General features: G+C 37.3%; 1 protein-coding gene across 1 annotated transcript; it reads left to right on the top strand.

Moving 5' to 3' along the window:
* The first annotated feature begins 4,511 nt into the window (after positions 1-4,511).
* CYP7A1 (cytochrome P450 family 7 subfamily A member 1) lies at positions 4,512-14,498 on the top strand. Its single transcript, XM_003821975.4, has 6 exons — positions 4,512-4,656; positions 6,206-6,446; positions 7,484-8,070; positions 10,038-10,168; positions 12,146-12,321; positions 12,900-14,498. Exons 1-6 carry the CDS (start codon positions 4,577-4,579, stop codon positions 13,197-13,199), a joined length of 1,515 nt encoding a protein of 504 aa, XP_003822023.2. The 5' UTR covers positions 4,512-4,576; the 3' UTR covers positions 13,200-14,498.
* Positions 14,499-15,166: the final 668 nt, after the last annotated feature.

Genomic DNA, 15,166 nt, shown 5'->3' with positions numbered 1-15,166 from the left:
TTTAGTATTTCCTTACAGTCTATTAATAGTTTTGACAGCTGTAACAAGCATATGAATTTCCACCTGTTGGATTAAAAGCAGCACATTTGGGCTGTGATAAGTACCATTTGTGGACACATGACAGCAGCAAGAAGTGACATCCTGAGAAGGAAAAACATAAACTACGTATAATAAGAAAAATGAATAAATATGAATATTTAAGACTCTGCTTTTCTGGGTGTGTATGTTTCCTGTGCTTTTGTTGTATAGAAGAGGGGTTGTAAGTGTGGGAGTAAAAATATTAGGGTAAAGGAAATCTAGATAAACACTAACCAATCTACATTTGAAAGGAGCTTGTGATGTTCTGAGAGGGGGTGAGGAGGGTTGTGAATATATTTCACAGTTTTTTTTTTTGACAGTTGTTATTTAGTTTTTATTTAGCTTTATATAGTTTTATTTCATAATCATAAACTTAACTCTGCAATCCAGCTAGGTATGGAAGGGAATAGGGAATATATAACACCCAAAGGAGCTGTAGCAAGAGCACAAAGATTATAGGATAACGTGAGCAAATGGGGTGGAGGGGTGCTCTCACAAGGTCTGTGGTTAAGATAAAACACAAGTCAAATTTATTAGAGTTGTGCACAGTCAGCAATGGTGATCTTGCTGGTTTTGCCCTTCCTGGACCCAAAGCTCTCCATGGCCTTCACAATACTCATGACTTCTTTCACCTTGCCAAAGACCACATGCTTGCCATCCAGCTACTCAGCCTTGGCAGTGCAGATGAAAAACTGGAAACCGTTTGTGTTGGGTTCAGCATTTGCCATGAACAACACAGGACCTGCATGCTTTAGGATGTAGTTCTTGTCATCAAAATTTCTCCCTGTAGATGGACTTGCCACCAGTGCCATTATGGCATGTGAAGTCACCACCTTGACACATAAACCCTGGAATAATTCTGTAAAAACAGGAACCCTTATACCCAAATCCTTTCTCTCCAGTGCTCAGAGCATGAAAGTTTTCTGCTGTCTTTGGAACTCTGTCTGCAAACAGCTCAAAAAAGGCATGACCCAAGATGTTAGATAATACAGTGGAGTTGACCATGGCTGATAGCAGGGGGCTCCGGGTGTCATCAGCATCTGCAAAGCCATGTATTTACCATTTTTGGAAGCCTTTTAATTTCAAAATGATTTTAGATTCACAGGAAGTTGCTAAGATTGTACTGAGAGGTTCCCCCATACCCTTTCCCTTTAAAAAAAAAAAAAAAAAAAAAAAGATGGTGTCTGTCTATGTGGCCCAGGCTAGAGTGCTAAGACACAGGGCACCAAGTCCCTAGGCTGCACACAGCAGGGGGACCCTGGGCCTGGCCCAAGAAACTATACATTCCTCCTGGGAATCTGGGGCTGTGACGGGAGGGGCTGCCATGAAGACTTCTGACATGCCCTGGAGACATTTTCCCCATGGTCTTGGGGATTAACATTCAGCTCCTTGTTACTTATGCAAATTTCTGCAGCTGGCTTGAATTTCTCCGCAGAAAATGAGATTTTCTTTTCTATCGCATTGTCAGGCTGCAAATTTTCCAAACTTTTGTGCTGTGCTTCCCTTATAAAACTGAATGCCTGGCCAGGTGTGGTGGCTCACGCCTGTAATCCCAGCACTTTGGGGAGCTGAGACGGGCGAATCACGAGGTCAGGAGTTCGAGACCAGCCTGGCCAACATGGTGAAACCCTGTCTCTACTAAAAATACAAAAAGTTAGCTGGGCATAGTCATGGGTGCCTTTAATCCCAGCTACTCAGGAGACTGAGGCAGGAGAATCGTTTGAATCCAGGAGGTGGAGGTTGCAGTGAGTCGAGATCACACCACTGCACTCCAGCCCTGGTAACAGAGTAAGACTCTGTCTCAAAAAAAAAAAAAAAAAAAAAAAAACTGAATGCCTTTAACAACACCCAAGTTGCTTCTTGAATGCTTTGCTGCTTAGAAATTTCTTCTGCCAGATACCCTAAATCATCTCTCTTAGGTTCAAAGTTCCACAAATCTCTAGGGCAGGGACAAAACGCTGCCAGTCTCTTTACTAAAACATAACAAGAGTCACCCTTGCTCTAGTTCCCAAAAAGTTCCTCATCTCCATCTGAAACCACCCCCGCCTAGATTTCATTGTCCATATCATTATCAGCATTTTGGTCAAAGTCATTCAACAGGCCTCTAGGGAGTTCCAAACTTGCTCACATTCTCCTGTCTTCTTCTGAGCCCTCCAAACTGTTCCAATCCCTACCTGTTACCCAGTTCCAAAGTCGCTTCCACATTTTTGGTTATCTTTTCAGCCGTGCCCCACTCTACTGGTACCAGTTTACTGTATTAGTCGATTTTCATGCTGCTGATAAAGACATACCTGAAACTGGACAATTTACAAAAGAAAGAGGTTTATTGGACTTACAATTCTACATCATTTGAGAGGCCTCACAATCATGATGGAAGGAGAAAGGCACATCTCACATGGCAGCAGACAAGAAAAGAGCTTGTGCAGGGAAACTCCTCTTTTTAAAACCATCAGATCTCATGAAATTTATTCATTATCATGACAATAGCACAGGAAAGAACTGCACCCATAATTCAGTCACCTCCTACCAGGTTCCTCCCACAACACGTGAGAATTCAAGATGAGATTTGGATGGGGACACAGCCAAACCATGTCACACTACCATGCCTGACTTCCTTTCCATTTTTGTATATTTGCTTGTTCTTCATTTGCCTGAGAAGTAACTCTAAAGGGCTGTATTATTTGGATATTAGACTGGCATTTTATCTGACTGGGATATCTTGCTGTGATTGTCCATGTATAAGATCAGCTTTTCTATAAGCCATATTTTTAAAAAGATATATTAATTTTTTAAAAATCCACCTGTCTAAATAAATGCACAAAGCCCCCCAAAAACCTAGATTCTAAGAAAAATCTATGTACTGCCATACAATGATTGATACTAATATTTATGGTGATAAATTACACACAAAAAATGTGTGATCTCTGTTTAAACAGGCAAAAACAAAAAACACATGAAATAAATCTATGGCATCTATAGCCAAAACTGGAAACAACCCACATATCCATCAATAGGAAATCAGTTAAATAAATTATAGTACATTTATCCAATGGAAGATTAAGCACATATTCAATATAATTATTTATACACACATATATATACACACATGTATAAATATAGAGAATACTGTGGGTGTATATGTGTGTGTATATATACATACATATACACACACAGTACTGCTGCCTACCTTCTTTTGTCTTAATTCTGTGAATTCTCATTCACTCTGCTTCAGTAGGATATATCCTTCTTTTTGGTTCTTAGACTCACCAAGTTGATCCTTGACTCAAGACATTGCATTTGCTGCTTCCTCTTCCTGGAATATCCTTCCTTCTGATATTCACATGAATAGTCTCTTCTTGTCATTCAGATCCCAAATGTCACATTTTCAGAGAGCCCATCTCTGACCATCATATCTAAAGTTGTCCTCATTCCCCCATAGCTTTCTATACCATGTTTTATTTTTTTCATAACATGTATTTTATTACTCCTTTCTCCATTGGAATAGAATCTCCATTAGATAAGGAAATCTGCCTATCTTAATGCCTACAACTAGAATACTTTTGAAGAGTTCTTGGCACATAATAAATACTCAACTAATATTTTTGTGTACACAGAAATAAAGTTTGGAAGAACAGATGCCAAATGGTTACCAGTGGTTACTTCTGAGTAAAGGAGTAGCATGGTAGGTAAATTATTAATAGATGTTCACTTTCCACCAAGATATGTTTTAGTTAGTCTTAACTTACTTGAAATGAAATTTATTACTTTAATAATTAGAAACATTGATAAACATTTTAATCACAAGAATGATAGTTAAAATTTTGATGCTTCCAATAAGTTATATTTATCTAGAGGATGCACTTATGTAGAATACTCTCTTGAGGATGTTAGGTGAGTAACATGTTACTATATGTAGTAAAATATCTATGATTTTATAAAAGCACTGAAACGTGAAGCAACAGAAATGTTTTTCCCAGTTCTCTTTCTTCTGAACTTGATCACCGTCTCTCTGGCAAAGCACCTAAATTAATTCTTCTTTAAAAGTTAACAAGACCAAATTATAAGCTTGATGAATAACTCATTCTTATTTTTCTTTAAATTATTATAGTTTATGTATTTATTAGCTATGCCCATCTTAAACAGGTTTATTTGTTCTTTTTACACATACCAAACTCTTAATATTAGCTGTTGTCCCCAGGTCCGAATGTTAAGTCAACATATATTTGAGAGACCTTCAACTTATCAAGTATTGCAGGTCTCTGATTGCTTTGGAACCACTTCTGATACCTGTGGACTTAGTTCAAGGCCAGTTACTACCACTTTTTTTTTTCTAATAGAATGAACAAATGGCTAATTGTTTGCTTTGTCAACCAAGCTCAAGTTAATGGATCTGGATACTAAGTATATAAAAAGCCTAGCTTGAGTCTCTTTTCAGTGGCATCCTTCCCTTTCTAATCAGAGATTTTCTTCCTCAGAGATTTTGGCCTAGATTTGCAAAATGATGACCACATCTTTGATTTGGGGGATTGCTATAGCAGCATGCTGTTGTCTATGGCTTATTCTTGGAATTAGGAGAAGGTAAGTAATGTTTTATCTTTAAATTGCTCTTTGATTCATCCATTTAATTTTTTTACCTTCATTTTTATACAGTAAATTTGGTTTTCTATACTTACACATATTAGCATTATCTTCCTTATTTTTTAAATGAAAAATTTGATTTGAATTTTTAAAGTAACATCTTTTTTACTATATCTCACAAAACATATGACAGCTTCCCTTTTTAGTATTGGCATATACCGATGGTAATATATAAATGTATATTGGCGTTAAACATAACTGACAGAAATTGTATAAGGTCTCTATGTACATTTATATGTGTATCTAAAGAGGAAGCCCAAATTAGTAAGGATACAAGTAGCAAGTGGGAATCTACAATGGAAAGGATTGCTTTCTCTCACATGGCTTCAATAGATACTCTTGCTAAATAAATGTTCTCTTTTAAGCTCATTCTTGTGCATCGTATAGACTCAGCCTAAGCCTGAACAACAGCATAGAGCCTGAGCTGATCATTCTATTACTGTTTTTAAATCAATGTTAATCAACTGTGGTGAATTGGGAAAGTTTGCTGAGTGTATGTGACATCGATTTCATTTATTTACAACTGGTTCAAGAATGCAAGAAAAACAAATACAGTCAGATCCAGAACCATAGTTTATTTAACTTCTAATTGGCTCAAGGAGTAATTGTGGGGAGGCATATAGATATTCTCTGCTATGTCAATCTCAAAAAGAGAAAATAACCCTAACCATCTTTCAGCTTTGTAGATTGCTATGTGTTTTCTGCCTTTTGCAGTTTCTTTCAGGCCTGATAGTTTTTACTTTTAATTAAACTACTTATCTTCAAACTAAGAAAAGAAAAGTAATTACTTTATACTGTATTATTCTATCAAGAGGTACAGAAGTTTATGTTGGAAAATAAGTTTACATGTTCTAATAAAAACATTTTAAAGGAGCACTGAATTACAATAGATGATTCTGTCCGTGTTTATCTTACTCAATTTCATTTTATAATAAGCTGATTTCTCACATGAGATTCTTCTTCTCTGAAACCATCCTTATAGAATATAATATAGATATCTTTAAACTAGGAATATTTTCAAAACCTCAGTTCTGAAATCCTCTCTTATTCAGTGATCTGTGTCTTTAAAGAAAATAATCAAAAGAAACATTTTGAGATATTTAGAAAAATGATGCTTAGCAAAATGATAAACACTAGAATGTAGTTTTGTTTCCACACTGACAACAAGAATCTTGTTGGTCTTGTAAATCCTTTTGCCTGTATCACTGGGAAAAGTGACAAGCACATAGTAGACGGGTGCTTGTTGAATGTGTATATGGACGGATGCATGAATGGATGGATTTAGTAATCCTTTCCACCAACATATCATGTTACTAGGTTAATATAACCTATTACTGTAGTAAAAGAGCAGGGCCCATCCAACAAAAGAAATATCTATAAACTATAGGGTTTCAAAGTTTGAAGTCAGTGGGAAAAATTTTAAAACCTGATGTAAGTAAAAACCCAAATCTGTAATCATCCATGTCTATCATACATTTGTGTCTGACAGGCAAACGGGTGAACCACCTCTAGAGAATGGATTAATTCCATACCTGGGCTGTGCTCTGCAATTTGGTGCCAATCCTCTTGAGTTCCTCAGAGCAAATCAAAGGAAACATGGTCATGTTTTTACCTGCAAACTAATGGGAAAATATGTCCATTTCATCACAAATCCCTTGTCATACCATAAGGTGTTGTGCCACGGAAAATATTTTGATTGGAAAAAATTTCACTTTGCCACTTCTGCGAAGGTAAGCAGTTTTACATTTATATACCATTCTGTTTGTCTTCTACCTTTTTATGTGCTTGTCTATTTAGAAATTTTGATGTACTTAGATTTCATGATAAAGGTGTTGAAGAGAGTTATCCTTATGTGGAGATTCTTAGAAACATAAATAAATTATACATAGCTTCTTAGTAATAATCATTTAGAAAGTCAAAATAGGTATAGATTTGTCATTTGTTGACGAGCTAATGAGGGTGAAATACAGATTAAATGCTCTACTGAGACAGGTCGCACTGTACGAATAAGATAGATAAAAATTCATCACATCAGCAATGTCTATGCAAGAATGCAAGTGACGGAAACCTAACATTCAACAGTTGTCTCACCACACTTGTGCCACACAGTGTTTCATTTTGATAAGGATTGGCAAGATATTTTAACATCATTTAGATGTAATAAAAGAAGATCTGTTACTGAGAAAAAAAACCAATAACTACTTACTTACTGCAAATAAATATTAGCTTTGGTCTTTGTGACTAAGTAGCTTAAAGTTTGGTTAAAATACATCTACAGCTGGACACAATGGAACACACCTGTAGTCCCTGCTATTTGAGAGGCTGAGGCAGGAGGATCGCTTGAGTCCAGGAGTTTGAGGCTGCAGTGAGCTATCATTGTGTCACTGCACTCCAGCCTGGGTGACAATGTGAGACCCCATCTCTAAAAGAAAAAGAAAAAGAAATCTACAAATAATATAAAAGATAACTAATGATTTTAAAACATTATCAATTAGTTTATGTGCAATAGCTGTAAATAAGTGCAGTAGCATAAGAAATAAGACATAGATGACTTGAGTGATCCAGGGGAGTGCCACTGAAGTTGGCTTTAAAGGAAAGGTACAGTTTGGTCATTTATTTGTAAAGTGCTATGAACTTGTACAAGGGAAAGCCAATTTCCCATGTTTACCAAGTAAGGAACTATGAAAGTATCTAATCTGTTTTTCAGTCATTTACTATGACTAGGTCAGGTTTAACTTATTTTTCTGCATGTTTTATTTGCTATCAGGCATTTGGGCACAGAAGCATTGACCCGATGGATGGAAATACCACTGAAAACATAAACGACACTTTCATCAAAACCCTGCAGGGCCATGCCTTGAATTCCCTCATGGAAAGCATGATGGAAAACCTCCAACGTATCATGAGACCTCCAGTCTCCTCTAACTCAAAGACCGCTGCCTGGGTGACAGAAGGGATGTATTCTTTCTGCTACCGAGTGATGTTTGAAGCTGGGTATTTAACTATCTTTGGCAGAGATCTTACAAGGCGGGACACACAGAAAGCACATATTCTAAACAATCTTGACAACTTCAAGCAATTCGACAAAGTCTTTCCAGCCCTGGTAGCAGGCCTCCCCATTCACATGTTCAGGACTGCGCACAATGCCCGGGAGAAACTGGCAGAGAGCTTGAGGCACGAGAACCTCCAAAAGAGGGAAAGCATCTCAGAACTGATCAGCCTGCGCATGTTTCTCAATGACACTTTGTCCACCTTTGATGACCTGGAGAAGGCCAAGACACACCTCGTGGTCCTCTGGGCATCGCAAGCAAACACCATTCCAGCGACTTTCTGGAGTTTATTTCAAATGATTAGGTGACTAACGCCATATCCATTTCTTTTTTTTATTTTAGTAGAAAGTAGAAATTAAACCACTTTAACTTTAAGAAAAAAAGCCTCGTAGTACTTTATCATGCCGTCAATCAAGAACGTAGCACTAATGCGTGTTAGTGTTTAACATATATGAGTTCATTCAGTCCTCAGAAAAACATAGGCAGCTATGGCTGGTAAAAGTGTTTTATAGAAACAAAGACAGTCCCAGAGAAAGAGATGTCACCCCAAGCCACAGAGCTTGTATGTGCTGGTGTTGGGTCAATTCAGGCTGCCTGGCCCAGAGCCCTTGCTCTTAACCCCATACTGTTCTTCACGACGCCAACTCCACTCCATAAATGCAGTTTTCATAATCATAAAAATGTATTTAAGTGATTACTGATTTATGGACAACAATCAGGGCAGTGACTATGCCTTATTTATTTGTTCATTCACAGTTTGTTTTCACTCAGTTAGGAATTGCTGTTCTTCTGTTTATTTGACCAACTATGAGAGCTATGAATCAATCATAATCTATTATTATTGATAAGAGACTTAGCTAGGTTGTGCTTTTTAAAACTGTATGTAACAGAAAAAAACTGTAATAACATATGTTTTACATAACATGATTTCTCTCCAAAGTGTTAATCTTTTGGGAATTTGAAATTAGAATGGTCTATTGAATTATTCCAATTAAATTAGATATTTAGTATCATGTAGACACAAAATTGCTACTCCATAAGATTGGGAATGCCAAATTTCTACTGATGGCTGATGACTTTAGGTCTTATAAAATATTTTAAAACTTAATTTCAGATGTGAGAACTTATTACTAATTTGTCACAAATGTTGACTATCTTCCAAAGTTATTACTTGAGAAAGCACATCCAGAATAAATTCACATATTTACAGCAGGCATACGACATCAATTTAACATCATAAAGGAAATTGTAGCCATATTTTATGATAGTCTTACAAATACTTATCAAACATTTTGAGACTCAACTTACTGTAATTTTGTTATGTAGCTCCCTAGACATGTTTAATCCTTGTTAGAAACACTTATTTATAAAAGCCCTGACCAGGCCGGGCGCAATGGCTCACGCCTGTAATCCCAGAACTTTGGGAGGCCGAGGCGGGCGGATCACAAGGTCAGGAGATCGAGACCATCCTGGCTAACACGGTGAAACCCCGTCTCTACTAAAAAACATACAAAAAATTAGCTGGGCGTGGTGGCCGGCGCCTGTAGTCCCAGCTACTCGGGAGGCTGAGGCAGGAGAATGGCGTGAACCCGGGAGGCGGAGCTTGCGGTGAGCCAAGATTGCGCCCCTGCACTCCAGCCTGGGCGACAGAGCAAGACTCCGTTTCAAAATAAATAAATAAATAAATAAAAATAAAATAAAAGCCCTCACCAAAGTTTAACTTTTATGTAGCAAAGTCCCATTTTTATTATTATTATTATTTTTTTTTTTTTTCGAGACAGAGTCTTGCTCTGTCACCAAGGCTGGAATGCAGTGGCACGATCATGGCTCACTGCAACCTCCACCTCCCGGGCTCAAGCAATTCTCCTGCCTCAGCCTCCCGAGTAGCTGGGATTACAGGATCCCACTGCCATGCCTGGCTGATTTTTGTATTTTTAGTAGAGACAGGGTTTCGCCATGTTGGCCAGGCTGGTCTCAAACTCCTGACCTCATGATCCGCCCGCCTCGGCCTCCCAAAGTGCTGGGATTACAGGCGTGTGCCACCACGCCCGGCCGCAAGGTCATTTTAAGGCAACAATTCTTACTAATATCCAAGGACATAAACCCAATTACAAATGGAGTAAATGCAAACAGGAATATCCCTTTCCCTCCTCCCCTGATATCTTCACCATCTAGTTAAAAGAAGGGGGAAAGGCCTATTTGTTTGCAGATCTCAAAGTATGGAAAAAGTTTATTTTCTGCACATACATGTTTTCTCTTACCTTTTAATAGGAACCCAGAAGCAATGAAAGCAGCTACTGAAGAAGTGAAAAGAACATTAGAGAATGCTGGTCAAAAAGTCAGCTTGGAAGGCAATCCTATTTGTTTGAGTCAAGCAGAACTGAATGACCTGCCAGTATTAGGTGGGTATACTTGTTATGTTGAGTTTCATTTTCTATGTCCTACTACTTTAACAATAATGACCAACATAAATTATATACTTACCGAATTCTAGGCGTTAAACTAAGTATTTCATATGAGTTTTCTTGGTTAATCCTCACAACTGTCCTGTGACTTGGGACTGTTACTATTTATTTGTACCAAGTGAGGAAACTGATACCTAGAGGTTAAGCTGCAGCCAGTGTAGAATCAAATACATCATTATGTGGCATCCTATTCTCTCAACTACCACCCTGCACTGCCACACCATGTTTCTCATATTCCTCTTACCACTAATCTGATGGTTAATGGAAGCATATTAGTCATTTTCATAAAATAAAGGAGGGAAAAGAACCATTAAGAAACCACAGTTACCTGCATGGATTGAGTGATGGATTTGAAGGTGCTTTGATTTTTCTTTGTTCTGCTTTTCTATATTTTATGGAACTATAACAATATGATATTTTTATTTTTATTTATTTATTTATTTTTGACAAAGTCTTGTTCTGTTGCCCAGGCTGGAGTGCAATGGCGCGATCTTGGCTTACTGCAACCTCTGCCTCCTGGATTCAAGCCATTCTCCTGCCTCAGCCTCCCAAGTAGCTAGGATTACAGGTGCACGCCACCACCCCTGGCTAATTTTTGTATTTTTAGTAGAGACGGGGTTTCACCATGTTGTCCAGACTGGTCTCGAACTCCTGACCTCAAGTGATCCGCCCGCCTCAGCCTCCCAAAGTGCTGGGATTACAGGCATGAGCCATCGCACCCGGCCAACAATATGATATGTTTATAGCAATAAAGTTTTCTTTTTTTGGTTATTTTCTTTAAGGAGGCAAGAAGCTTAGGTTCCATGCTGGGGCTGACTTGGGAGACTTTGGACATGTCAGTACTCTTTTGGGGGCCTTACTTTTCTTATCTGTAAAATAAAATGCTAACATTCTGGAATTTTATACACAATCATGTGATGAGCACCCTAAAACATGACAGTTAAAGGATACAGCTAAAAGGTCAGGCTGGACCTCTCGCGAGCTCTCTATATTTCAGCCATTTTCAGGTTGGTTCTTTTTGTCCCTTTATGCCTTTACCAGGCAGCGGTGATCGCCACGCAACATCAGATAGTATATGGATAAAAATAGGTTCTTGTAAATGTTGAACTGAAGCTGCATTAAACACCTAGAAAAAACATATGTATGTGTCAGTGCTATCAGTATATTCAATCTCAGAAGTCCTCAGTATATTAAATCTCAGAAGTGATAAACTTTGAATAATTTCTATAAAAATGTATTACTGATTTTTCCAGTTTTATTACATTACTCTTCTATAAAATGATGGAATTTTGTTTCCCAATTATGACCAAGATGATTATCTCTTAATCAAAAGATTATTATTAACTCAGGATCAGATTTAAAGATACATTCAGGCCAGGCACGGTGACTCACACCTGTAATCAAAGCACTTTTGGAGGCTGAGATGGGCACATCGCTTAAGCCTAGGAGCTCAAGAGCAACCTGGGCAACATAGCAAAACCCTGTCTCTGCAAACAATAAAAAGAAGAAAATTAGCTGGGTATGGTGGCACATGCCTATAGTCGCAGCTACTCGAGAGGTTGAGGTGGGAGGATCAGTTCAGCCTGGGAGGTTGAGGCTGCAGTGAGCCAGGATCATGCCACTGCACTGCAGCATGGGCAACAGAATGAGACCCTGGCTAAAAAGAAAAACAAAAATAAAAAAATTCAGACACAGTTGAATCATTGATAACAGCATAGTGGTAACAGAAAGAAAGTTTGGGAAATTTTTATCTGATCAGCTTCCCATACCCTGTTCATCTTTGTGTTATGCACTGCCAGGCTGTCTGTAGTTCAGACTCTATATCATATGACCTTCAAACACTTGGTTTGTTCTTCTCTTCCTTCCTCCCTTCCTTCTTTCATTTTTTGTCTTTTTTTCTTTTAAAATGTTTAGATAGTATAATCAAGGAATCGCTGAGGCTTTCCAGTGCCTCCCTCAACATCCGGACAGCTAAGGAGGATTTCACTTTGCACCTTGAGGACGGTTCCTACAACATCCGAAAAGATGACATCATAGCTCTTTACCCACAGTTAATGCACTTAGATCCAGAAATCTACCCAGACCCTTTGGTAAGTGCCTGCCCATTGAAATTCAATATCCAGGTGATACCTACCTAGATCTAAATAAAGAGGAAATGTACAATGGTAGAATTGATTTTATCATTGTAGTCACAGGAATTGTCCGCTTAATTGTGTTAAATATTCATATATTTTGGAAAATTTAGATAGTGGTCTGAATTTTTCATTTTAGTCCTGATATTTGCCATCACACAGTCTTTGCTAGATTATATTTGCAGTCATAATAATAAACCTGCCACTTTTTTTTTCTTAAAAAGCACCTCCTCCCAAATCCAGGAAATTGGAGGCTAATATATTGATTATTCTAGTTTCTTCTGGGAACACTTCTCTCTCTAGCTCTGCCTGACTAAGGAACTAATCGTTCAAGCAGGATAGGAGGTATCACAAGGCTTCCTTAGCTCATTAAGCTCCTGTTCCTTATTACTTTCTGATTCAATGTGGAGTATTTGCTAAATCACTAATGGGGTAGAATTAAAAAGAAAATTACTCTTTGGAGCTTCCAGGTTTAGAAAGAGATAAATTTCTTTAAAACTAGCTTAAAGGCGGTTTTCTTTGTATTTTTATTGCAGACTTTTAAATATGATAGGTATCTTGATGAAAACGGGAAGACAAAGACTACCTTCTATTGTAATGGACTCAAGTTAAAGTATTACTACATGCCCTTTGGATCGGGAGCTACAATATGTCCTGGAAGATTGTTCGCTATCCACGAAATCAAGCAATTTTTGATTCTGATGCTTTCTTATTTTGAATTGGAGCTTATAGAGGGCCAAGCTAAATGTCCACCTTTGGACCAGTCCCGGGCAGGCTTGGGCATTTTGCCGCCATTGAATGATATTGAATTTAAATATAAATTCAAGCATTTGTGAATACATGGCTGGAATAAGAGGACACTAGATGATATTACAGGACTGCAGAACACCCTCACCACACAGTCCCTTTGGACAAATGCATTTAGTGGCGGTAGAAATGATTCACCAGGTCCAATGTTGTTCACCAGTGCTTGCTTGTGAATCTTAACATTTTGGTGACAGTTTCCAGATGCTATCACAGACTCTGCTAGTGAAAAGAACTAGTTTCTAGGAGCACAATAATTTGTTTTCATTTGTATAAGTCCATGAATGTTCATATAGCCAGGGATTGAAGTTTATTATTTTCAAAGGAAAACACCTTTATTTTATTTTTTTTTCAAAATGAAGATACACATTACAGCCAGGTGTGGTAGCAGGCACCTGTAGTCTTAGCTACTCGAGAGGCCAAAGAAGGAGGATGGCTTGAGCCCAGGAGTTCAAGACCAGCCTGGACAGCTTAGTGAGACCCCATCTCCAAAGAAAAGATATGTATTCTAATTGGCAGATTGTTTTTTCCTAAGGAAACTGCTTTATTTTTATAAAACTGCCTGACAATTATGAAAAAATGTTCAAATTCACATTCTAGTGAAACTGCATTATTTGTTGACTAGATGGTGGGGTTCTTTGGGTGTGATCATATATCATAAAGGATATTTCAAATGATTATGATTAGTTATGTCTTTTAATAAAAAGGAAATATTTTTCAACTTCTTCTATATCCAAAATTCAGGGCTTTAAACATGATTATCTTGATTTCCCAAAAACACTAAAGGTGGTTTTATTTTCCCTTCATGTTTTAACTTATTGTTGCTGAAAACTCTATGTCCGGCTTTAACTATCTTCTCTATATTTTTATTTCATTCATATTAATGAGAAGAGTTTTCTCAGAGATTAAAAAAGGTAGTTTTTCTGTCATTGTTAAATACACATTATCACTGAAAAAATGTAGCTTTTATGTGATATGTTTTAAAGTTAAAACTGGATGGAAATAGCCATTTGGAAGCTTTGGTTATGAAACATGTGGAGTGTATTAAGTGCAGCTTGACATTATGTTTTATTTAAATGATTTTTATCGCTAAATGACTTGCAGATGAAAAAAAACTAAGGTGACTCGAGTGTTTAAATGCTGTGTACAACAATGCTTTGATAAAATATTTTAAGTATGAGTTATCAGCTCTATGTCAATTGATATTTCTGTGTAGTATTTATATTTAAATTATATTTACCTTTTTGCTTATTTTACAAATATTAAGAAAATATTCTAACATTTGATAATTTTGAAATGATTCATCTTTCAGAAATAAAAGTATGAATCTATGTGTATTTATTTATTTATTTATTTATTTATTTAGAGAAAGAGTCTCACCCTCTCGCCAAGGCTGGAGTGCAGTGGTGCGATCTCGGCTCACTGTAAGTGCCACCTCCTGAGTTCAAGTGATTCTCATGCCTCAGCCTACCGAGTAGCTGGGACTACAGGCACGTGCCACCATGCCTAGCTAATTTTCATATCCTTAGTAGAGACAGGGTTTCACCATGTTGGGCAGGCTGGTCTCAAACTCCTGACCTGAGGCGATCTGCCCGCCTCGGCATCCCAAAGTGCTGTGATTACAGACACGGGCCACCACACCTGGCCGAATCTATGTGTTTTAAATTTTGAATTATTCAGAGTGTTTAAAACATTCACCCACTGATAAGCTAAACAACAACAATTTTATTCAGGATTCATTCAAAATACTCATATATTCAAATATTGCAAAAATATTCAATGTAATAATTTACTCAAAAATCTCCCTCACACTACATAAAATTTATTAAAAGTTTTCATCTTGCTATTTAATATTACCATAGATTTATCCCTTAAGTAGGTTATCTTTTATATGAAGAAAATTAAAGTCATTTCGATGTGGTTCAAGATTAACAAACATCTATTTTATAGTGAACAGTGATAAACTAAATTTCCAGTGTGCTTTCCTAATAGATTTTAT

Source organism: Pan paniscus, chromosome 7, assembly GCF_029289425.2.
Source record: "Pan paniscus chromosome 7, NHGRI_mPanPan1-v2.0_pri, whole genome shotgun sequence".
Taxonomy (NCBI): domain Eukaryota; kingdom Metazoa; phylum Chordata; class Mammalia; order Primates; family Hominidae; genus Pan; species Pan paniscus.
Note: the sequence above shows the minus strand (reverse complement) of the source record. Positions and strands in the feature narration are given on the sequence as shown.

Excerpts from the sequence above, each read along its gene's own strand:
- CYP7A1 (XM_003821975.4), top strand. The coding sequence starts at position 4,577 with ATGATGACCACATCTTTGATTTGGGGGATTGCTATAGCAGCATGCTGT. Across the intron at positions 4,657-6,205 it reads ATTCTTGGAATTAGGAGAAG|GCAAACGGGTGAACCACCTC; the intron begins GTAAGTAATGTT and ends TGTGTCTGACAG. Across the intron at positions 6,447-7,483 it reads ACTTTGCCACTTCTGCGAAG|GCATTTGGGCACAGAAGCAT; the intron begins GTAAGCAGTTTT and ends ATTTGCTATCAG.